Source organism: Melopsittacus undulatus, chromosome 21, assembly GCF_012275295.1.
Source record: "Melopsittacus undulatus isolate bMelUnd1 chromosome 21, bMelUnd1.mat.Z, whole genome shotgun sequence".
NCBI classification, from domain to species: domain Eukaryota; kingdom Metazoa; phylum Chordata; class Aves; order Psittaciformes; family Psittaculidae; genus Melopsittacus; species Melopsittacus undulatus.
Window position 1 is genome coordinate 2408525 of NC_047547.1, and position 23904 is coordinate 2432428.

The following is a 23904-nucleotide window of genomic DNA, read 5'->3' on the forward strand; positions in this document are numbered from 1 at the left end:
GCCGGGGTCCCCCCCCCGACACAAACACTTGATTCCTCGCAGGACGAAGCAAAGAAAACCCTGAGTTGCCAGTTCGTGCGTCCGTGCGTCCGTCCGGGCGTCCCGCGCAGGCAGGGCCGGCGGCGGCCCGGCCCCCCCGGCACCTCCCGTGGCCCCCGGTTGGGTCGTGGCGAGGTGGCGGTGAGGTGGGGGGGGCGTTGTGGTCACCCTCCCCCCCCCGGCTCCTTCTTATCCCACTTAGTTCATCCACTTGCGACAGTTCCAGGCTCCACAGTGGCAGGGGATCTTGTGCTGATCGTCCTCGAAGTCGAACTGGTAGTCGTAGGTGAGCTGTGGGGAACATGGAGTCAGCCACAGGCCAGAACCAGCCCCCAGGCCCCCCCCCCAGGGTCCCTGCCTGACCTCCTCCCCCTTGGGGATGCGCCGGCTGGAGATGATGATGATCTTGTCCTCCTTGTCGAAGGTCACGACTTCAGCCACGCAGTTTGGGGCGCACGAGTGGTTGATGTACCTGGAGGGGGCAGAGAGAGGTGTGCTGGGGGGGTCACCACCCACCCAGGGGTGTCCCCCACCCCTAAAGCCCCCTCATGCTCACCTGGCCGGGCCCCCTGTCAGTGTGGCGTCAATGACGTGCTCATTGTTGATGCGGAACATGTAGATGCCACGGTTCTAGGGGGGACGAAGAGGGTGTCAGTGGGTGCTCCCAGGTCCCCACATCCCACCAGAGACCCCCCCACATCCCATTGGATCCCCACCTGCTCCTCATAGATCTTCTCCCGCCGGTTGGCCACCTCGTTGCGGATGATGGTGCCGATGTACTCGATGACCATGGTGTGCTTCTCGATGTCCTTGGCCGCATAGAGCCCCAGCCCCTGGATGCGGGAGCGCGCCAGGTACACGTTGTTCTTCCACTCCGTCTTCAGGCGCCGGTACTGGGAGGACTTGGAGTGCACAAACTGTTTGCTGTAGGGCGTGTTGGTCTCGCCGGTGAACGTGCTCTGGTAGGCCTTAGACATGCTTGTGCTGTTGAGGGTGTGGGGCCTGCCGGTGTGGGTGAGAGCGGGTCAGAGCCGAGCCATCCCGCAGGATCCCGGCTCTCCCGGCCCCACTCACCGCTTGTAGTGGGTGAGGATCTTGGGCTCGGAGCGGGCACAGCCGGTGGGGTTGATCATCAGCGGCAGCTCCATCAGCGGGTGCCGCCCGTAGCGGAACAGATAGTTCTGGCAGCTCTCGACACCGGGCAGCTACAGGGAGGGGATGTTGAAGGGTGGCACCACAGCCACAGGGCCTATTCACAACGGGGGTGACCCCCATAGTGGACAGAGGCCCCGGTCAGTGCAGGCAGGACTTACCGACTCGGCGATGCGCAGCACCGCGTGCACCGTGAGGCCGAAGAGCTCCTCGCCCTTCAGGTACTCGGGGAAGAGGCGCAACATGTCAGCTTCCTTCCTCATCATCGCCACCGGCTCAATGATCCGGTTCCAGACGGCTGCAGAGGGGAAAGGAAGGGTGGGAGCCAGGGAATGCTGCAGCCCACTCACCTCCAGCTCCAGCCACCCCAAGTCTTCCCATTGCCACATTCCCCCTGTTCTGGTGCAGCTCAGCCATCAGCAGGGCAGGGGATGGAGGAAGGCCGAGGATGCAGGAGACCAGAGAACACAGGAGGAAGGCATGCAATGGAGTAAGAGGGTTGGGGATGCAGGAGAAGGATGGAGGAGGAGGGCAGATAGTGAAGAAGATGAGATACAGGAGGAAGGCAGGGGACGCAGCAGAGCAGCTGCCCAGCACCTGCAGCTCCCGCTTACCTTGTGGTGAGGAGTCGGAAAAGACCAGATCCTCCAGGCCCTGCTCAATGACCTGCACCACGAACTCGGGGCGCCCGTTGTTCTCGCAGATGGTGCAGCGGTAGCAGCAGCGGCGGTTGTTGGTTCGCAGGCTCCAGTAGATGCGCGTGGCCTCGTAGCCCACGGGGTAGAGGGCCGTGACGCTGTGGAAATCGGCCATCTGGTGCGGCAGGAGCTGCCCAATGGCGTGGAACACCAAGCCCCCGACGCGGAACATGTGGAGCCGCTCGCCGCGCTGGATGATGCTGGCGATCTGCTTCACCTCGTCCCGCTCGATGTACACGCGGCGGAACACGGTGAAGCTGCTCAGCTCCTGCTCACAAGGGCCCTTCAGCTTGTGCACGGGGCACAGCATGGTCTTGTCCTTGAAGAACATGCACTTGGCGCGGATGGCGCAGGCGAAGTGGTACACGCTGGGGCAGCGGATGCGGTTGCAGCTGTTGGTGGCGCCGGTTTTCTGGCACAGCGAGCACTTGGTGAGCAGCCCGCGGTGCAGAGCCACCTCCACGTTGATCAGGGCCCCTCCTTGCGTCTCGTACACCTCGGTGGACCACAGGGCGCAGTTGAGGTGGACCCAGAGGTCCAGGTCGAGGTTGAGCAGACGCGCGGGCCCGTCCGTGGCACCGTCGCCCTCCTCGTGGCAGAAGCAGCACTTGCGCAGGTCCCGCGGCACCTTCTCGGGGCGCAGCGTGGTGCCCAGCTTGTCAATGAACTCTGCGATCTCCTTGTCCCCGTCCCGCTTGGCCCCCCCTTTCTGGATGGTGACGAGGAAGCGGAGCCGTTTCCACCTCACCCCCTTCCACTTCTTGAGCCGTGGCCGCGCTTCGTCCCCGTCCTCGGGTGGGCGCGAGCGTGGTTTGAAGCGTGGCGGCGACTGGAGACCCACGGCCCCATCCTCCTCCTGGGGGGCTGGCGATGGGGCCAGGGGCAGTGGGGACAGCGGGGCTGGGGCTGCCTCGGGGGCTGCCTCAGGGTCAGGGACCCGGGCGGCCTCAGTGGGGCTGGATGGGGAGGGGACGGAGGGGGACAGTGGGGGAGAGGGCTCCTGCGGCATCACCGAGAGCTGCCGCACGTCCAGGTTGGAGACGTTGTTGACGTAGCAGTGGTGAAGCGTCTTCTCGGGCACTGGGCTCTCCTGCAGCACACGGGGAGGCACAGATCAGAGCAGCCTGGGGATGGGGACCCCCGAACCTCACCATCCCCTTAAGCACCAGCCTGGAAGACTCAGCACCCTCTACATGGTCACACTTGGTCCGAAAGCATCCCCTCCTGCACCCGGACGCAGCCACAGCCTTACAGGTACCCACTATCCCCGGGGGCACCCCTGCACCGCACTGACCTGTCTGAGCAGTGTCAGGAGGTCCAGCTCGCCCTTGAGGCTGTACCCAGGCAGCACCGCATCAAATTGCTTCAGCCACTCGGAGCTGCTGTCTGGCACCTTCCCAGCCAACGCCACCTTCTCCTTGGCACCGAGCACCCCTGGGGACAAAGGCAGGAGCCCATCAGGGGGTGCCCAGGCTGGGGACACGAGGGAGACGATGGGCACAAGGCAGATGCTCACCAGCCATGTCCGTCTCCGCCTTTTTGGCCTCGACTACGGCCGCTCGCACGGCGCCGTCGGGGAACAGCACCTCATAGGAGCTGGGGATCTTCACGCTCAGCAGCTCAGCCATGGCCACCATCACCCCGTTGAGGTTCTGGGCAAGAGGAGGACGGGGTGGGCCTAGGACCCCGATGCCACCACAAGGGACCCCCAGGGTCTCGCCTGTCCCCAGCCCCTTACTCACCTTAGCAGCTGCTGCAGACACTGTCAGCATGACAGAGACCTCGCTGCTCTTACCCTTCTCCCATGGGGAACCCACCTTCCCAGGGGGGGCCCCAAAGGGCTCGGGGACCTCATAGGGCTTCATGTCGGGGAACACTGGGGTAAAGAGAGGGGGGTCAGAGCCAGGCAGCCCCAACCCCACCACCAGACACCCCTGCAGAACCAGTGCTGGGACTCCATCACCTCGTGGGGGTCAGGCTGGGGTGTGGGAACAGGGGACTAGGCCAGCCCCAGTGCATGCCCAGGAGCCTTCCTCTGCTCCTCCACACCTAGGGACCCCTCCTGCTCCTTCCATCCCCTGCATAGACCCCTTCAAACCCAATTCAAGTACTCTGAAAACCCCCTCCCTTGCGTGGTCTGTACATCCCATGGATGCTCTGCCCGGTCCGTACACCCCACCAACCCCCTCCTGCCTGCTCCACATGCACCACAGCCCCCCCCTGCCCTGCTCCATGCACCCCCCATCCCAGTGCAGCCCACCTGGGATACTGGCCCGGGGGATGATGGGGATGATGGGGGACAGCACCCGCTCCTCCAGCTCCGGCTTGGCCTCGCTGAGCAGGGGGAAGCGCAGCAGCTCCTCGCCCAGGACGCTCTCAGGGGACGAGGCCGGGACGATGCTGTCGGGGGAATCGCTCTCGTCGTCGCTTTCCATCCTGTGGGAAGGGAGGTGTCAGGGGAAGGAGTCACCCATGGAGGGGTCCCGTGGCAGGGGGGTACCCAGGGCTAACCTGACATCCTCGGTCTGGTTGTGAGGAGGGGTGGGCAGAGCTGCCAGCAGGTCCAGGCTCTTCACCTCCACGGCTGCTGTGTCTGCACACAGAAAGGACCGGTATCACTGGGGGGTGATGGGAAGCAGGGGGGGTGTCTGTGCCACCCCTGTGCCCACCACACTCATCATCACCTTTGTGGCCATGGGGCTCACGGGCCGGGTCGCTGTCCTTGGGCTGCTCCCCCAGCTCCTCTGGGGCCGTGACACCGTTCACCATCTTCTGCTGCACAGAGGGTGGTGGCGTGGGGGGCAGCGAGGAGGGTGGCGTGGGGGGGTTGCTGAGGTTGTTCTGGGCAGGGAGAGACAAGCGGGGTGAGCACCATGAGGTGCTGCAGCCCCACGGTGGGGGCCAACAGCACAACCCCCCCTTCACCTTGGTGAGCAGCTGGGAGTAGTAGTCGGGCACGCTGTCGAGCACGGCGCTGCCGAAGGCGCCGTGGAGCTGACTTTTGCCATTGATGGGGCTGCTGCCGAAGGGCGCGAAGAGGCTGAAGTTGGCTGCGATGGTTGGTTCCGTCAGCGGCAGCAGCGACAGCTCCTGCGGGCAGAGCGGTGAGGAGAGCCCGGGCTGGGGAGCAGCCCCCCCCACACACCCCTGCCCCATGGCTGTACCTGCTTCAGCTGCCTCATGAGGGCCTCCCCCGGCCGCAGCCCCTCGTCCTTCCGCAGCTTCTTGCGGGAGGCTGGGACCCGCTCGTTGCCCTTCTGCACCCGCTTGGGCTTGGTGGGCACCGGCTTCCTGGCGATGGTGGGGTCCTGCGGAGGGAGCGCGGAGGCCGCGATGAGCACAGCCCCACAGCCCCCAGCACCTCCTGCCCCACGGCTCGCACTCACCTCCCGGCCCAGCAGCACCGGTGGTGCCCGCGGCTCCATGCTGCTGCCCCGGTTCTCCGTGTGCCCGTTGAGCTCTCCTGGGCTCTGCGCCGAGAGCTGCACGTTCTTGGCTCGCAGCAGCTTCTGCAGCAGGAGGTGCCCGGCCTCAGAGCGGCCGCCTGGGGCCAGGAGGCTGTTGGCTTGGCTGGCCCCAGGGTCCCCGTTAGCCTCTGGTTTTGGGGCTTCATCTCCATCCAGCTCGCACTGCGCCACCACCACCGTCTCCTCCTTCGGCTCCTGCTTCACCAGCACTGCTGGGGCTTCACCCGCTGCGGGGGGCCCCTCCGGCCCTGCCCCATTGATGCGGGTCTCACTGGAGTCTGCACCAGGCGCCTCAGGGTCCCAGGGTCCGTGCTGTGGCTCAGGGATGGTGCTGCTCGGTGCCGACCCCTGCTCCATGGGTGCTGTGGGGCTGGGGGCCAAGGCAGGGACCCCTGGCGACATCTTCTTTGGCTCTTGAGGGCTCTGCTCGGGGCTGGTGAGGTGCTGGGGGGCACAGCCCAGGGGCGAGGGGGCCGGTGGTGTGGGGAGCCGCACGACACCGGGCTGGGGGCCGCGGGCAGCCAGCGCTGCCTGCACCAGCTCTGCCAGCGGCTGCTGGGGGGGCTGCCCTGGCAGCGCCCGGCCCTGCTCAAGGCCCGGCTGAGGCTCTGCCGGGGCACCTGGCCGGGGCTGGAATAGGGGCCCTGGCAGGCGGGGCGGCTGCCGGGCAGTGGAGCCGTATTCCGGGGCCTGCCCGGGGAAGGGGCCGGGGGTCCGGAGCGCCTGGCTCTGCTGCAGCAGGTTCTGCTGGTGCCGCTGCACCAGGAGCGCCTGGAGCTGCTGCTGCTGCTGCGGCGTCAAGTGCCGCAGCTGCGGGTTCTTGGCCAGGACCCCCTGCAGCTGTGCCCGGATCTGCCCCATCATGGGCCCCGGCACCTGCCCCAGCAGCCCCGGGGGCAGCGCAGCCGAGCCCGGTGCCGGCGCCGCTTTGTGCTGCATGGGGCTCTGGAGCCGCGGCTGCCCCTTGCCCGGCTGCTCCAGCGCTCGCGGCAGCACCAAGCCCTGCGCCGGGCCCGTCCCGCAGCCCAGCGGCAGCTCCAGCGCCCCAGCAGCGTCCCCATGCTCGGGGTGGGCAGCGCCGGGGCTCTGCAGGGCTGCGGTGAGCAGGGCACCCGGCTGCACGGAGCCCGTCCGCAGCGCTGCCGGCGGCGAGGCCAAGAGGAGCTGCTGGCCCTGCCCCAGCTCAGCCTGCGGCTTGGGGGCCGGGGGCTCACCGAGGGCTCCGGGCTGCTCCCCGTGCAGCTGCGCTCCGCTCTCGCTGCCCTCGGGCAGGGCGCTGCCGTCCGCCCCTCCGGGCTGCTCCTTCGCAGCCAGGACCGCCGGCGCCGGCTGCATTCCCTGACTCAGGTGCAGCACGGAGGGGGCCTGGCCCCCCGCGCCGTGCTGCGGAAAGTGCTGGATCGAGGGTTGCCCCTGGCCCAGCCCCAGGAGCCCCGAGTTCTGCTGCTGCGGGGCCAGCAGCGCCCGCGCCTGCCCCAGCTGCTGGGACAGCACGAGCCGGTGGCTCAGAATCCCCGGAGTCTGCGGGGCCACTTGGGGCGAGCCCAGCACCCGCTGCTGGTGTGGGGCCAGCAGCACCTGGCGCTGGGGCTGGCCCAGCACTGCCTGGTGCTGCAGCCCTGCGGCCTGCGTGTGTCCCAGCAAACCCGGCTGCTGCTGCGGGGAGAGCTGCTGCACCAACAGGCTCTGCTGGCTGCCCATCAGCCCCGGCTGCTTCGGCACCATGGGCTGCCCCACCGTGCCCGGCTGTGGGGCTGGGGCGGGCTGCTGCTGGCCCAGGAGGCCGGGCTGCCCCACCATGGCTGTTTGTCCCATGACGCCGGGCTGCTGCATGGATGCCTGTCCCATCGCACTGGGCTGCTGCATGGATGCTTGTCCCATGATGCCAGGCTGCTGCAGGGATGTCTGTGCCATCACACCCGCCTGTTGCATTGAAGCTTGTCCCATGACACCCGCCTGTTGCATCGACGTCTGGGCCATCATGCCCTGTGGCTGCATCGAGGTCTGTCCCATGACACCCGCTTGTTGCATTGACACCTGGCCCATGACGCTCTGTTGCTGCATGCCTGCCTGTCCCATCACTCCTGGCTGCTGCATGGATGCCTGTGCCATGACGCCCTGTTGCTGCATCGATGCTTGTGCCATCACACCCGACTGCTGCAGCGATGCCTGGCCCATCAGCCCCGGCTGCTGCTGCTGCAGTGACACTTGTCCTAGCATGTTCTGCTGCTGCTGCAGCTTCTGGGCCAGCTGCATCCTCTGGAGCTGCCTCTCCTGCATGAGGCGGGCATCTGCGCCCAGCCCGCGCAGCGCGGGGTTCCCAGTGAAGAACGCATTGGAGGTGCTGGGCACTGGAGCGCTCCCCACGCCTTGCTGGCCCATGAAGGACAGGCCCTGCTGCATGGCCATGGACACGCCACCCTGGGGCAGGCGCAGCCCCCCCGGCTGCCCTGGCTGCTGGCCGAGGCCTTGGGCACCCACCACAGTCCCCACAGTCTGCTGGACGCCGTGTGCCGAGAGCAGCTGCCCAGGGAGCTTGGACATGAGACGGGGGCTCTGCGAGGGGCTCAGAGCCATCACGGCTGAGGCCTGGTGCTGCTGCTGCTGCTGCTTGTTGCGGTACTCGGCCATGAGGTTGGTGTGCTCCTTCTGCTGCTTCCGAACCTGCCAGGCACAGCGCGGGTTAGCACCGGGGATGGCAGGGGCTTAGCACCGGGGATGCGGTGGCCACATCCACTCAGGATCCTACCTGGTCCAGCTGCTTCTGGATCTTGCTCTGCTGCTCCGTCACCAGCTTCAGCTTCTCAGCATCGGCCTCGGGGAACTCACGCCCGGCTTTCTTGGCCGTGCGCTGCTTGGCACACAGGGCTTTGCGAGACTTGCGGTGCGCCCCGATCTGCTCCTCCAGCACCTTCAGCTGCATCTGCAGGAGCTGCTGCGTGTGGAACAGCCACTCCTCGTACTGCCGCTGGTCTGCCTCGTCTGTGGGAGCAGGGAGAGGGCTGGGATCAGCGGGGAGCAGCCCTGGAGCCAGCCCGGCTCCTGTGGGCAGGATGAGACCCAGCAGTGCTACCCACAGCAGTACTCACTGATGACGCCCTGCGCGAAGGTGGGTGGGTTGGGGCGAGCCTGGGCTGGGTCTGCGCTGCTCCGCTCCTGCCAGAGAGGGGAGGGTTGGGGACACTGGGGACACCAGACCCTGTCCCCAGTGCAGCTCCTGTCTGAGCACCAAAGCAGGGACCAACCCAGGGCACCCCACTCACTTGTCCGCTCCCTGTCAGCAAATGATTCTGCATCTCAGAGACAGATGGGCCCCCCGAGAGCCGCTGGGCCAGCAGAGAAACCTGTTGCCTTGAGGGGGGGACACAGAGATGAGCCTCAAGGCACCCTCTGCCCACCCAGAGTGTGCCCCACTGCCTGCCATGCTCCATACCTGTTCATGCCCGGGGCCACCCCGATGCTGCCCTGAGCCATCACTTTCTTGATGCCCTTCAGTGCCACCATCTTGGCCTTGGCAATGGGGTCCATGATGTCCTCGGCTGCAAATTTGTCCAGGTCTACCACAAAGAGTGATGGGTTTAAAGTGGAAAAGGGGAAGGTAAGGCTGGATTTAAGACAGGAGTTCTTCCCTGTGAGGCTGGTGGGACACTGGAATGGGCTAAATGAAGAAACTGTGGCTACCGCATCCCTGGCAATGTTCAACACCGGGTTGAACAGAGCCTTGGGTGACATGGTCCAATGTGAGGTTTTCCCTGCCCAGATGGCAGACAACTGGAACCGAATGATCTTAAGGTGCTTTCCAACCCCAAATCCACCCAAAAGGAGCCTCCCCCAAACCCCTCACCCACAGCCCCTACCTGTGTCTGGGAAGAAGCTGTTGGCCAACTGCTGCTGCATGACGAGCTGGGGGGGCTTCATGCCCAGGGCAGGCGGCTGCACCCCAGCCATGGGCTTCTGCACCAGCACTTGCTGCTGGCCCTGCTGCTGCTGCGGCGGCGCCAGGGCCACCTGCACACCATGGGGGGCTGCCAGCACGTGGGGCTGCGTGGGGGCCATGCCCATGTGCGGGGCCAGCGCCGGGCCCTGCTGTGGGGCACCGAGCCGGGGTGGCTGCGCCGGCATCAGCGGGGGCCTGGCCACCATGCCCAGCTGCAGCGGGGGCTGCGGGGTGCCCAGGCGCGGGGGCTGCCCCTCGGGGGGCTGTGTGGGGTGCAGCAGGGGGTGCCCCGGGAGGTGCGGGGTGCCCCGGGGCAGGTGCGCTGACATCTGCTGCTTCTTCTGCAGCTCCTTCTTCTCGTGCTCCAGCAGGTCCTCGATGAGCAGCGGCAGCTCACTGGCCACCAGCGAGCTCTCCATCTTGTCCAGGTCATCGGCCGGCGAGTGCCGGGCACTGCCCAGCCCCAGGGCCCCGCTGTCCAGCTCGAACTTCTCCAGCAAGGGGTTGCTCTGGGGGCCCAGCGGGGCAGGAGCCAGCCCCCGGCTGCCGTACGGGTCCTTCTCCGGCGCGGGGACCGCGGCGTGGCCGCTGCTCGGGAAATGGGTCACGCCGAGGCGCGCCGGGCCGGTACCGGGGCTCAGCAGGCTCTGGCTGGGCTTGAGGCTCAGCCCCAGTGAGGCAGAGATCTTGTCCGTGCCCTGCAGCGCCTCCGACTTGACCGGGAGCCGCTCGGGGCCGCCAGTGGTGAACTGACAGGGAGAGGTCTTGAGGCATCCGTCCTCCAGCTTGGGCTTGATGTCAGAGGGCAGCGAGCCCACCTTCACCTCCGCGGTGCCTGCAGGGCAGGGAGCAGAGCCCAGGCCCACCCCAGGCCCCACCAGCCCTTCCTTGGGCACCTCCTGGTCCTCCACAGATGCGGCCGAGTCTTTGCCATCCCCGGGGTCAGGGAGCTTCAAGGTGGGAGCTGGTGGCTCCATCTTAAGCTGGGCTTCCCGCTCGGCTTTCTCATTGGCCGACTCGACCAGGCGCAGATGCTCGTTGAAGATGTCCTTCTTATCCCCCGTGTCCAGCTCGGGGTCGGTGTAGGCCAGGAGGTCGAACTCATCCCCGTTCAGCAGGTCATCCAGGTGGGGATCCGCTGTTTCCAGGCTGTCCAGGTTGTCCAAGTCATCGTCCCCTTTGGCCACATCTGGATCCAGGCTCAGGTTGGCCAAATCATCGTCATCTTCCAGGTCTTTGTGGGAACCAAAGTCATCATCGAGGTCGGGCTCCACTGGCACCTCGCAGGGCAGGCGCCCGCCCTCCAGGCTCAGGTGGCTCTTCCCGGGGGCCGGAGCCAGCACAGGTTCGGCTGCGGGAGCATCCTTGGGGGCATCGGGGCGCAGGGCAGAGCCGGAGGACAGCGGGCGCGAGGGGACTTGAGGCAGCTCCACGCTGGGGCCCGGCAGTGGTGCGGCTGCCTTGCCGTGGGGCTGGTGGTGGCTGTTGCCCATCTCAGCTGCCTGCGGTGACGCGGGCGGCAGCAGCACCGGCACCTTCTGCGGCTGCAGCACGGGCAGGGGCTGCATGGGCACAACGGGGGCGCAGAGCCCCGAGGCCGTGCTCTCCTCCCCGGGCAGGAAGAAGCGAGGCCGCGGCGGCTGCGGGAAGGGGGAGCCCAGGACCCCCCCGGCTCCCTTCTGCACGTTGTGGCGCAGCTCAATGAATGGGGCGCCCATGGCGCTGGGCGCAGCGGTCACCGCATCGCGGGTACCCAGGCTGCCCACAGTGTTGCCGGCACCCGGCGGGGTGAAGCGGGATGTGACCGGGAGCCGCAGGGCTGTGGCGGCTGCCGCTTGCTGCTGCTGCTGCTGCCAGAGGTGCTGCTGCGGGGATGGTGCCGGGAACACCCCGCGGGGGTAGAAGCCTTGAGGGGGCCCCACCGCTGCCCTGCAAGACACCGGGACAGTGGCATTGGGACCTATCGGGCTCCAGTGAAACCACAGCTTCTGTGGTGCTCCCCATGGGGAAGGGTTGGGGTGAAGCCTGCTGGTGCCCAACCTGCCGCGGGTCACTCACCTCCCATTGATGTCCATAGCAGACGGAGTGGGCGCCGGCGGGGGCCGTGAGAGCCGCTCATCCTGCGGGAATGCTGCTGGCACCATGACGGAGCCGGGGAGCTTCCCGGTGCCTGTGGCCAGGGTCCCCAGCAGGCTCTTGTCCTGGAATGGGACACAAAGCCACAGCGTCAGCACCGCAGCCACCCGCAGGCCCCCAGCAGAGCCGTGCCCCACACTCTACCTGTGCCGCTGGGTACGGGGCCATGGCCCGGCTCAGCTCGAAGGCCTGGCTGCCGGCCTCGGGTGCCCAAGCTGCCGGGGAGCCTGTGGCTGCCGCCGCTGCCGCGCTCTCCTTCTCCTGCCGCAGGCTGTTCCGCTGGATCTGCTGCCGGATGAGCAGCTCCCGGAGCCGCTGGCGCTGGGACACAGAGTCAGACACTGGACCCTCAACCCCACCACAAGGGTCCCAGTTCCCCCCTCACATCCCCTCCCAGCCCCAGCCCAGCCCTTACCTGCCGCTGCTTCTCCAGCTCTGAGTGGCTCATGGTGCCAAGGGGCCCATCCTGGCTGCCGGGCAGCTCTGCCAGGTCCCTGTTTGGGGGGGCTGAGAGCCCCACGGCTGCCTCCTCCCTCTTGTCGCCCACTGGCCCCAGTGCAGCTCGGGGCAGGAAGGGGACAGAGGGGTCCTGCTGCTGGGGGGTGGCCGGGGGCTGCTGTGGTAGCACCGAGGGCGGACGGAGCGGGGACAGGCTGTAGGTGTCGGTGCCTGTGGCACCCGGCCCCAGCGGGCTCCCAGCTTGGTGGAAGCCGGGGGACGAGGCATAGGCCGAGCTCTGGGGCTTGCTGGGGACGTAATGGCTGTTGATCCCATGGGGCTGGTGGGACGGGGAGCCCTTGAGGGGCTCCGGCACAGCCGGGGGGAAGGTGAAGCGCATGGGGGGCTGCCCCCCGGTGAAGACGCTGGCACCGGGGGAGCGGGCAAAGGGCGGCTGCTGCCCGGCCGGTGCCTTGGTGTGGGGGTCCCCAGCAGGGGTGCCCCCAAATCCCCCCCCAGGTGCCGCCACCGCCTTGAACCCCGGCTCTGGCATCTGGGGCCGGGGGGGCTTGTGCAAGGGGGTGAAGGGATCACGGGACTGCGGTCGGGAGGGCGGCTGGGAATAGGGGTCTGGGGACTGGAAGCGGGGGGTGACGGGGGACTGGCAAAAGGCTTCATTGGAGAGGGGCCGGGGGGTGAGTGGGGACTGGGAGCTGGACTGGGACTGGGGGCTGGCAGGGACACGGGAGAAGGGCTCGGAGGGCAGGGAGCGGGGGGGGAGCGCGCAGCAGGCGTCCGGGGGCTGCAGCCGCGGCGTCAGCGGGGGCTGCGCATAGGGGTCCAGGTAGGGGGACTGCCGATAGAGCTCGGGGTTTGATGGGGGGGAAGGGGCCAGTGGGTGGGGGTCTGGGGGCCGGTGCCCCAGCCCCGGGCTCTGCGGCTCCACCTGCGGCACCCGGGGGGTCATGGGGGCTTTGAAGACATCAGCTCCCTTCAGCTCCGCAGCAGAGAGGTGGGGGCCTCCTGGGGAGTCCCCATAGCCTATGGGGGGAGCATAGCCAGGGGAGCAGACGCCCAGGCCCCCCCCTTCCTCTTTCTTCACCTCCAGCCCCTTCTTCTGCTCCCCGAAAGGCAAGGGAGAGAGCAGGGCCTCGGGGGGCCGTGCCCCGGGGCTCCCCGGCACCGAGAGGTTGTCCAAGGAGGGGCACCGGGGCTTGAGGAAAGGGTCGGGGGTGCCGGGCTGGTGCCGGGGGGTGCCGGGTGGCGTGGGGTGGAAGTCGGGGGGCCCGGAGCGGGGCTGGGGCTGGCTGGGGAAGGGCTGGAAGGCAGCACCCGCCGTGGGGCTCTGGCCCAGGGGCGAGGGGAAGCGCGGCTCCAGCGCGTAAGCAGGGGCCGCTCCATAGGGCTCATGCGAAGGCACTTGGGCAGGGGACTGGGGGGGCAGCTTCAGGAAGAGCTCGCTGGGAGACTCCGGCCCCGCTCCGGCCCCCGGGGGGGGCTTCAGGAAGCCCTCGCCGGCGCCGGGGGGGGGGCTGCCGATGTAGACGGGCTGCGTGCCCGGCGGCACCGGGATCCGCAGGTGCAGTGAGGGCCGCTCCGGCTTGCGCAGTCCCTCCCCTTTGGTCTGCTTGTTGATCTGGCTCTCAGCCTGCTGCAGAGAGAGCCCGGCTGTCAGGGGGGGGCACGGGGCTTCAAGGGACACTATGGGGCTAACGAGGGGCTATGGGGCTAACGGGGGGCTATGGGACACCCCCGGGGCCGCCGGGCACCTCCGCGCTCCCGCACGTACCTTCTGCACCTTGTTGATGCGATGAGCCGCCCGGTTATCTTTGGCCTTTTGCTAACAAAAACACGAAGGAGCTGACTCCCGGCCCCCCGGCGCCCCGGCCCCCCCCGGCCCCAGCAATGCCCCCCAGCACTCACCAAATAGGGAGCTTTGTCTGTGGCAGGGACCTTCCTCCAGAGCTTCATGATCTGTTTGCAACGGCTCGACCAGTCTGGGAGGCCGGTAGGAGCAGAGGGAGAGAAGAGGGACGTTAGCCCCTGCCTGACCCACATCCCCTGCTGCCTCCCATCATCGCTGCATGGAACACCTCAGCAGGTAAGGTCTGCCCTGGGAGCAGGGAACAGGACAGCACCCCCAGAGCCCTACCTGGATAATCCTGCTTGAGGTTGGGGAAGTTCATGTTGGCGTAGAGCACAGGTGAGATGGTGGAGAGCTCCCCCAGCTCCTCGTCCTTCTCCCAGCGCTGGAGGCTGCGCTGGTTGTAGGACAAGCCGTCCCCCTCGCCCTCCGTCGTGGGTGTTGTGGGTGTCGAGGGGGTGGTGGCAGCTGAGCTGCTGGCCCAGGGGCTCTCAGGCTCGCAGTGGTCGGGGCTGAAGAAGCCGCTTCGCTCCCTGCACGGAGGGGGGGGGGTCATGGGCTGGAACAAGGGGGTCCCCACTGCGCACCCCAGGTCCAGCCCCGGCTCCGCACGTACCTGCTGTCGAGGAATGGGGACTGGCAGACTCCCGGGTATGAATCCAGGGACACAGATCCAGAGAGAGAGCCCAGGGAAACACTCCCTGTGACGGGAGAGGGGTCACAGCCCTCAGACAATGCAAGACCCCCCCCAAACCATTCACCCCCACAGCAACAGGGAAGCCCCCCTCCCACCTTCCAGGACCCACACATTCACCCCCCAGACCTCCTCCTTCACCCACCCTGCCCCGACAGCTGGAGGTCTCCCTGCAGGAAGGGGCGCTGTGCTCGGCCGGGCTCCTGCCCCACACCTCCGCTCTCCATTGCAGCAGCCACACAGTTGAGGGGCTGCTCCCCGCGCTCCGCCGAGCCCAGCACGTCCTTGAAGAGCTGCTGCACGTCCTTGCTCTCCATCTTGGGCAGCTCTGCAGGGGCAGGAGAGCGGGGCCGTGCTGTGGGGCAGGGCTCACCGGGATGGGAGGCAGAGGAGGTGATGATGGGCACAGGGACCTCTCACCTTCCGTAGGGATCTTGTCCAGGTCGGAGCTGAGTGCTCCCTCCCCGGGGGTCGCTGGTTTCTCCGTGTCCCCGGGGTCCGGGGAGTCCTTGGGCTCGTCAGTGCCTGCAGGGAGGGACCAGCGGATGCTGGGGATGCCCTCAGCGCCCCAGGACCCTGCTCTGCTCTCAGCCCCTACAACAGAGTCCTCCCATCCAGCAGGGGGACAGAAACCCTCCCAGCACCAGGGCCATGCGCCGCACTCTATGGTCACCAGCGCCATGAAGTCACCGAGGACACCATCGAGTTTCCCACCCTGACCAGAGCGCCCTCAACCACAGAGCAGCCCCGTCTCTATGGTGGCCGGCGCCCTCTGCCCCCCCCCACGGCTCCCGTGGGCTCACCCAGCTCCTCGCCCTTGGGCTCCTCTTTGCCCTCATCCTCGGGAGCCGCAGCGCTGCCGTCGGTGCTGTCGTCCCCTGTGGGGCAGCAGAGCTCAGTGGGGCTGGTGCGACACAGGGACCCCCAAGCACCCACCGTGTCCATGGAGACCCCCACTCACCTCGGGGGTGCACCGGAGGCTCCCTCCGGTCGTGGGGGGCTCCCTGCAGCGCCCCAGCCAGGCTGGGGTCCCCCTTGTGCCGTGGGGGGCCCTGGCCCAGGGAGGGGCGGGCAGCGCCGTCCCCCACGCCCCCCGCTGCCAGCAGCGCCCGGCGGCTCAGGTCCATCAGCGCCTTCCCAAAGAACGCCTCCTGCTCCAATGGGAATGGGGTAAGTGCCTCCCTCCGTCCCACACCGTGTGTCCCAAAGCCTCCTCCATCACCACCCCACAGCCACCTCTGTGTCCCTCCATCCATCCCACCTGCAGGTATGGGGGAAACATGTCCTCCAACTTGCTCTTCTTCCTTCCCCGGCGCTTCTTCTTCTCGTCCCCCTCTCCTGAACCGGGGTCCAGGCCACCCTCAGCCGGGAGGTCACCGGGAGCCCCTGCAACAGCCACCCTGCTAACACCTTCCCCAAACCCAGTCTGGGGCTGCTGCAGTGGCAGGGTGGCAGCAGCACCCCAGGAAGGGATCAGGGGTGTCCCCAGGCCCTACCATCCTCTGGGTGCCCCTCAGTGCTCAGCCCCTCACGCCCCACTTCAGCCAACACCGCCGAGACCTTCTTGAGGCGCATGTGGGACTTGCGCTGCCGCACCATGAACCCGCCGATGCCTGCGGGGCAGAGGTGATGGGCACGGGTCAGGGCATAGGACCAGGTGAGGATGAGTCCCAGCGGGCTCAGAGGCAGTCCTGGCTCCACAGCACTCACCTGGCCGATAGGGTTTGCGCTTCCTCTTCTTGCACTCCTCCGGGTCCTCCAGCCCCTTCCCCGAGTCCACATCAGCCCCAATGTCACGGTCAGGGCTTGCCGCAGCCTCCAGCTTGATCTCACACTCCATGTGCTCCACACCCACTGCAGAGGTAGAACAAGGGACACATTAACGGGATCCCGGCCCCCCCACGCCTCACCCTGCTGCCAACACCCACCTTCAGCCTTGAGCAGCTCCTCAGCATCCAGGTCTCCATCCTTCTTGTCATCAGGGCCCAGGGGTTCACTCCCCTCCAGGCCCCCGTCGCCATTGAGGGCGCCCGGGCGGCCCTTGCGCTGGCGCCGCTTGTGCAGGGGGGACAGGGAGAGGTTGCGCAGCACGGCCATGCCCGTCTCCGTCAGCCACACACCCTCAAAGCGGAAATACTGCGGCTCTGTGGGGACAGGAGCCAGGTTTGGGGGTGAAATCCAGGGCTGGGTGCGTGGCAATGGGAATGGCACCGGGAACGGCATCGCATGTACCTGGTTCTTTTGCCTTGACCAAAGCAGCCTCTGTGGGAGATGTGGGTGCTGTAGAGGGAAAAGCAGATGGGAGGTGAGCCGCTGATGTCACAGAATTCCAGCCTGCTCTGGGTTGGGAACGATTTGAAGCTGACCCAGTTCCAAAGGCAGGGACACCTTCCACTAGAGCAGGTTGCTCCAACCTAGTCTCGAACACTGCCAGGGCTGCGACATCCAAACCTTCTCCATTCAATCCACCCCAGTGTCCCACCACCCTCATGGTGAAGAGCTTCCTCCTAAGAGCCTATCTCAACCTCCTCTCTAGCAGGTTAAACCTGTCACCCCTTGTCCTGCACCTACACCCCCACATCCCACATGGTCCCCATCCTGGCCACTCACCAGCCGGTTTGACCACATAGGGCTGGCAGGCGCTGCAGTCGAAGCCTTCATCCGCAGCCTGCTCCACCTCCTCCTCGGTGAAGAGGCTGTCACACGCCGCATGAAGCCACCTACAGGCAAAGCAGGGACCCCCATCAGCATCACCCCACGGCCACCCCATGCAAGGTCCCCCCACTCGGAGCCCCCCTCTCACCGGTCGCAGTGGCGGCACTGGATGAGCAGATCATCCTCCACGTACTTCTGGCGGCAGAAGGGGCAGACGACGAGGCTGGCACAGGGCGCGCAGTGGGTGTAGTTGTTCTGCCACTCGCAGTGGAAGCCGGGGGATGCTGCCCCGCACTGCACGCAGCACACACACCTGAGGGGGGATCCAGGGGGTCAGCACCAGCTTTAACACCCCCCAGCCCCAGAGGCTCCCCCCGTGCCCCGCACGCACCACTTGCACTTCCAGCCACCCTTGGGCACGGTCTGCAGTGGTGGGTCCAGGCAGTACGTGTGGTAGCTGATGTCGCAGTCGTCGCAGAGCAGCAGGCGCGAGGGGTCGGAGGCTTTGCCACACACCTCACACACGATGCACTCCACACAGCGCCAGCCCTTCAGCAGCATCACCTTCGTGATCTGGGCATGGGGATGGGGGGCAACGTGAGACCCAAGGATGGCCATGGGGGACAGCCCAAAGCCATGTGGCCGTGACCTCATGCGTGCACTCCAAGAGACATGGCTCAGTTGTGTGGAACCCCATGGGGCACAGCACGGTCCCATCAGTCCAGTGTGGGGCTGAGGGGTACCGGGGGGTCCGGTCGCCCTCACCTTGCTGTTGACGCAGTAAGGGTGATAGCACTGGGAACACTGGGAGCAGGCGAGGAGGTGCCCCTCGGCCCCACGCCCGAAGCTGCCGCACACCACACACATGTCCTGGGGGAGAGGGACCATGAGGGGAGCCGGGCAGGGACCGTCTGTCCCATCCCATCCCTCCGTCCATCCCCCAGCGCCCCGGTACCTGCATGAGCACGAACTTGTCGGTGTTGGAGAAGAGGACAACCGTATTCTGCATCGTGTCATCATCATCCTCATCCTCCTCCTTGCTGGGTGAGCTCTCCACATCGGCGAGCTGGGGACAGAGCAGGGAGCTCAGCATCCACAAACACAGATCCTTCCATGTGCTTTGGGGGCACAGGATCATGCTGCCCACCCCATCAGTCCTACGCCTGTGGGGTGAATCCCCAGCCCCACAGCACATTACTGCAGCACAGCAAGCACTCACATACTTTCCTCCCTCCCCATCCAACCCAAGAGTTCCCAAGCTTTGCCAAGGCCCTGGAATGGTTGGGAAAGGGATGAGCTCAGCTCCCAGCCCTGCCACCCAACAGCCCAGGGTACCCAGCGCTCATCCTTACTGCTAAGGTGTCAACAGATGATGTGGTTGACTTCAGGCGTGCACGGCCCCGGCCCCGGGCGCCGTGAGACCCACCTCGGGGCCGCCTCCTCCCGGGGAAGCTGCTGCTGCGACCCTAGGGCCAAGGGCAGAGGGGGGCTTAGAGCCACCGGACGCCACTGCGGGGCCCAATCCTGCCCCATAGCAGCGTGGGCAGGGTCAAGGCTCACAGGCAGTGCTCCCGTGTGTCCCCACCCGGTACCTGCTTGACACGGGAGCGCCCCGGGGAGCTGCGGCGCCGGCTCTTGTCCCCGTCCCCTTTGGCTGCAGGCTCGAAGAGCAGCGAATCATCGGTCTCAGCGCCCAGCGGCAGTGAGCCCGCGTCCTCCTTCTGCAGGCTGGTGTCGGCCGAGGCCGGGCCCAGCTCCAGGGACAGGGACCCGGCACCCTCGGGGTCCGGGGAGCCCAGCAGGGGCTCGGAGCCAGGGAAGCTGCTGCTCGTGTCGCCCTGGCTCAGGTTGGAGATCTCATTGAGGATGTCGGGGCGCGGGCGCAGGGTCGGGGGTTCAGCACTGCCCTCATCCCCGCGGTCCAGCTTGGCCCCAGCCGCGCACACCTCCATGGGGGTCTCGGGCCGCAGCTCCTCCGGCTCCAGGAGCAAGGGGGAGTCCTTGGCCTCGGGGTCCCCCCTGGCCCTGCCTTCCTCCAGCACCTCCTCCTCGCTCAGCGGGGGGGAGCTGCCGCTGGTGCCCTCCCGCTCCAGCCTCGGTGCTTCCTCCTCCTCCTCCTCCTCCTCCTCCTCTGCAGGCAGCCCGGGGTAGGGCCCCAGCTCCGGGGCTGGGCTGCTCCGGGGGGGTTCTCCGGGGGGGCTGTCTGGAGACCCCCCCTCACCACCGCCCATCTCCATCTCCTCATCCTCGGGGGGCTCAGCGGGGGCCGGGGCACAGGTGGAGGAGCCCAGGGGGGGCGGTGGGGAAGCAGGGGGCTCTGTGTCCATGGCCGGGGGGCTGCCGGGGGGCTCAGGCAGCGCTGGGGGGGGGCGCTCAGGCTCCTCATCCTCGTTGCCAGCAGGGGAGGGGTCTGCGGGGGGGGCAGGTGAGACGGCGCGGAGATCTGGGGGGGCAAAGGGGGGGGTCAGAGGGGATCCTAGCAGAGCCACCCCCCCCCCCAGTGCACCCCAAACTCACCGGGGGGGGCCGGCAGTGGAGGGGCCAGCTCCAGGGGCTGCAGCGGCTCCAGCTCCAGCTCCATCTCCTCCTCAGGGGGCACCTCCCGGGCCAGCGCTGGGGCCTCCTCTGCCACAGGCACCTCGGGGAGGAGACCTGCGGGGTAGGGCTGGGGTGAGGGGGGGGCCCACCACCCCTTGTGCCACCATTGGCCCCCAGGCACCCCCCAACAGGCAGCAATGAAGGTGGGTCAGCTGAAGGTCACACAAGAGCAGTGACCCCTGCACCCATAGGAGACAAGAGAAGGGGAAAGGGGACACAACAAGGGCCCCCCCCCATTTACCTGGTGGTGCCGGGTCCTCCTCGGGGGGCAGCTCCTCACTGGGGAGCTGCTCTTCGGGGGGCAGCTCAGCGGGGGGAGGATCCTCAGGGGAGGGGGTGTTGGGGAGCACCTTGTCCGGGGGGGGCTCCGCAAGAAGTGGTTCATGAGAGGGAAACTTCTCAAGAGGTTTCTTGGGGGGCAGCTCCTCAGGGGGGGACTCCTCAAGCAGTGATTGATCAGGGGGTAGCTGGTCCAGGACAGGGATTTCAGGGGTCAGCTCGTCCAAGGGGGGGATTCTGGGGGGGAGCTCGTCCAAGAGGGGGATTTCAGGGGGCACTTTGGGGGGCAGCTCAAGAGGAGGCTCATTGGGGGGCGGTTCACTGGGGGGCAGCTCCTCCAGGGGGGGTCTGTCAATGGGAGCCTCAAGGGCTGGTTGCTCAAGGGACAGCTCCTCAGGGGGTGGCTCAGTGGGAGGCAGCACGAGAGGAGGGGGCTCCTCGGGGGGCTGCAAGTCCGGGGGGGGCTGCACGTCCGGGGGGGGCTGCACGTCCGGGGGGGGCTGCACGTCCGGGGGGGGCTCCTCAGGGGGCAGTTCATTGTGGGGCATCTCCACAGAGGTCAGCTCGCCAGGAGGGGCCCCGCCATCGCCTGGGGGTCCCACTTTGGGGTCCCCCCCTGCCTGTGCCTCCTCATCGCACCCCACAGGCTCTGGCTCAGGGCTGGGGCCGGGCACATCCATCACCTCACTGCGTTCGGGGGACACCAACCTGCATGGGGGGCACAAGGTGAGGGGTGCAGGGCTCAGCCCCCCCAGCCCCAGCACCCCCCATGCACACTCACATCAGGGCGGGGGGCTCCGGTGCGGTCCCTGCGGCCCCGCTGGTGGCTCGGTGCTGGTGGCAGCTCTCGCACACTGAGAAGCCCCGGTACCAGCGGGAGCCGGGCTCCAGCGCCGCCGCACGCCGCCCGCACTCCGAGCACACCCGGCAGCTCTGGGGAGGCAAACAGAGACCCGTTATGGGCTGCGAGGGGCACCAGCACCCCCTGAGGCCCCCACACTGAAACCAGCACCCACCGTGCACTTCCAGGAGGCAGGGGGGGAGCCCTCGTCAGCCGGCTCCATGCAGGACACGTGGCAGCCCCTGTCACAGCCCTCGCACACCAGCAGCTTAGAGTCGTCACTGCGCTGCCTGCAGGGTGCAGGGGGGCGTGAGGGTGGTGACCCCCCCCCACGCACCCCTTGTTGTGTGTGTGCATGGGGACGGGGCTCACCTGCAGGCCTGGCACACTCTGCACTGGGGGCACTGCCACCCCGTGCGCTTGCTGGGGGTGAGGGTGATGTCCAGGCAGCGCCCGTGGTAGTGCTGCCCGCAGCCGGTGCAGAGCACCAGGTCCCGCAGGTCCCCCGGCCCCGCACACACCGGGCACAGCACATCCTCTGCACAGAGACAAGGGGGGGTCAGGGGCACCCCACAGCGGGCTCTGGCCCCCAGGACACCCCCAGTGTGGGGTGGGGGGGCACCAGCCCCACACGCACCCATCTGCAGCGCCTCGGCCACGTGCTCGGGACACAGGAGCCGCAGGGTCTCCATGGACTGGAAGCAGCCGCTGGCGGTGGCGCAGGGGAAGTGGTAGAGGCGGCGGCAGGCGCTGGCCCGGCACGGGATGGTGGCCCCCCACCGCCGGCAGTGTTCACATTGCTGCAGGCACAGAGCCCCGGGGGGGTCAGACAGGGGCCAGGGCAGCCCCCACCGCTGCCCCCCCTGCCCCTGGGCCAGGTACCTGTGAGATCCCTGAGAAAACGGCTCTGTCCACAGCTCCCGGCTCCTGCTCCGCACCCCCTGCCCAGGCTGCGCAGCAGCGATGCACCCAGCAGTGCCCTGCGGGAGCAGGCGTCAGCACCGGGCGTGGGACATGGGGACAGAGGGATGGGGACACAGGGATGATGGGATGGGGACACGGGGATGATGGGATGAGGATGTAGGGAACAGTGGGATGGGGACAGGGGATGATGGGATGGGGATGCAGGGAACAGTGGGATCGGGACATGGGGATGATGGGATGGGGATGCAGGGAACAGTGGGATGCAGACACTGGCACTGCAGCTACGCTCACCCGTGGGCTCGAAGAGCTGTGCCAGTGTCACCCCCTCTGTAAAGCCGACTTGGGCCGGGTCATCCCCCAGTGGCTCCGGCTGCAGCTCCGGGGGTCCCTGCTCAGGCCCCTCAGGGGGCTCGTGCCCCTGCAGCCGCTGGCGCCAGTCGGGCGCAGGCTCAAAGCGCTGCAGCTCCCGCTGCCCGTGCGGGCTCCAGTCCCCACAGTTGCAGAGGGCACAGCGGCGCAGGGGGGGGCTGCGAGAAGTGAGCACGGGGGTGGGTCAAGAGCACTGGGACCCCCCCCCCCATCTCCGTGTCACCCCCTGACCCCCCCCACCTGCTGGCCTGGGGCGGTCCCTGCGTGTCCGTGCTCTCCGTGCCCTCCGGCTCCGGCCCCGTGGAGGCTCCTTCGGGGGGTTTCAGGGGGTCCCCCTCGGCACTGCCCATCTCCTCTGCGGCCACGGCCCCATCAGCTGGGGGGGAGCGGGTGTCAGCACCCACGGCGGGGGACACAGCATCAAACCCCCCCAGCACCCCCATTCCCAGCCCATGCTCACCCGGCGCAGCCGCATCCTTCTCCTCACTGGGCGGCTGCTGCTCGTCCATTCTGCCTCCGGCGTCCCTCGGGGGGGGCCCGCGGCTGCAGGGGGGGGGCAGAGACATCAGGGACTCCCCCACAATCCCACCAGGCCAAGGGACAGGACAGGTCCCCACTGAACATGGGGATCTCACTGGGGCAGAAGCATCACTCCCCATGCAGACCATGGGCTCTATGGGGGGGTCCTGCACCCTTCCACCTATGCCAGTCCCACAAGTGCCCCCATAGCCCACAGATCCCCCAGTGAGGCTGCACGGGAACCCCATGACCCCGATTAAACCCAAGGGGAAGGTTCCTTGGGGCACCAGACCCTATGGTGCCACCGGGATCCCCCCATGGCAGCTCAGAGGGGGCACAACCAGGACACCCCCGTTCCTCCCACAGCAGGACCTGGGGTGCAGGATGAATGAGGGTGCCCAGGACCCCCCCAGCAGCAGCTTGTGGCTCAGATTCCCCACATGGTCCCAAAGGGAGCGCAGGGAGGGGTTCCCCCCCCAGCACTGACCCACTGGGTATCACATTCACCCCAAAACAAGGGGGAATACGGCAAAGAGGACCCCGAACCGGGCAGCACCGGGGATCCGCCCCCCCCACCGCAGAACATCACCAAGGGCCCGTGATGGGGCAGCCCCCGGACCCCCACGCTCGGACCGGGATCCCCGGCGGTACCGGGAGGGGGTTGAGGCCGCCCCGGCTCCGTGCGCCCTCCCCGGAAGGGCTCCGACGTGCACCGGGGCTGGGGACGGGGGGGGGCCGTGGAGGGGCCCTGCCGGGCTTGCCCCCCCTCGGGGGCTGCACCACCGAGCGGGACGCCCCTCACCCGCCCGGAGGCCCCGCGCCGCCCCCCGCCGCTCCCGGTACAACCGGACCCTCCCGGGGGGCCGAGGGAGCCAGGCCCAATGCCCCGGCCCGCCGCGGCCTACCCAGGCCCCGGGACCCCGCAGCGCCGGGCCGGGCCTCGGCTCAGGCCGGAGCCGCACCGGCTCCACGGCCGGTACCGGCGCCGGTAGCGGACACAAAGGGAGCCCGGGACCGCGCTCCGGGCCCGGGGAGGCCTGGCCGGGCGGCGGCGGCGCGGCCCGGGGCCCAGAGCGGAGCCTCCCCCCTTGCGGGTCCGTGGGGCCCGGTCCCGACCGCACGGGAGCCCCCTCGGGGCCGCCCCCCGTCCCTCGCCCGGTGCTTACCCCCGCGGCCGCCCTACGCCGACGGGCCTCGGGGCGCGGGGCGGACGGTGCTCCCCGGCGCGGCCATTTCCAGAGGAAAGTAGGTCCCGCCGCCCGCCCCCCGCCCCGCCCCGCCCGCCCCCGCCCGC

At 68.0% G+C, this 23904-nt stretch overlaps 1 protein-coding gene across 1 annotated transcript; it reads right to left on the reverse strand.

Annotated features, from left to right (window-relative positions):
* On the reverse strand, window positions 1-23854 carry KMT2D (lysine methyltransferase 2D). The gene is made up of 55 exons (XM_034071625.1): window positions 23777-23854; window positions 22552-22634; window positions 22332-22467; window positions 22014-22249; window positions 21681-21778; window positions 21436-21598; window positions 21171-21336; window positions 20974-21088; window positions 20739-20890; window positions 19920-20665; window positions 19598-19732; window positions 18673-19523; window positions 18433-18546; window positions 18036-18146; window positions 17846-17950; window positions 17472-17653; window positions 17229-17393; window positions 17036-17145; window positions 16658-16705; window positions 16354-16569; window positions 16136-16279; window positions 15922-16038; window positions 15687-15811; window positions 15387-15576; window positions 15229-15303; window positions 14846-14950; window positions 14571-14753; window positions 14348-14432; window positions 14020-14264; window positions 13791-13864; window positions 13657-13707; window positions 11845-13518; window positions 11574-11750; window positions 11352-11494; window positions 9214-11222; window positions 8790-8913; window positions 8620-8707; window positions 8446-8512; window positions 8106-8338; window positions 5276-8020; window positions 5054-5197; window positions 4815-4979; window positions 4574-4730; window positions 4401-4482; window positions 4150-4325; window positions 3632-3765; window positions 3406-3541; window positions 3184-3323; window positions 1806-2979; window positions 1353-1489; window positions 1114-1244; window positions 756-1041; window positions 596-669; window positions 403-511; window positions 1-330 (listed from the first exon to the last, which is right to left on the reverse strand). The coding sequence occupies exons 2-55, from the start codon at window positions 22598-22600 to the stop codon at window positions 238-240; spliced, it is 15690 nt and encodes a 5229-aa protein (XP_033927516.1). The 5' UTR covers window positions 22601-22634; window positions 23777-23854; the 3' UTR covers window positions 1-237.
* Window positions 23855-23904: the final 50 nt, after the last annotated feature.

Coding starts and splice junctions, on each gene's coding strand:
- KMT2D (XM_034071625.1), bottom strand. CDS start 22,600: ATGGACGAGCAGCAGCCGCCCAGTGAGGAGAAGGATGCGGCTGCGCCG. Junction 19,524..19,597: donor TCCACTGCCGGCCCCCCCCG/GTGAGTTTGGGG, acceptor TTGCCCCCCCAG/ATCTCCGCGCCGTCTCACCT. Junction 3,766..4,149: donor CCCCCGGGCCAGTATCCCAG/GTGGGCTGCACT, acceptor TCTTTACCCCAG/TGTTCCCCGACATGAAGCCC.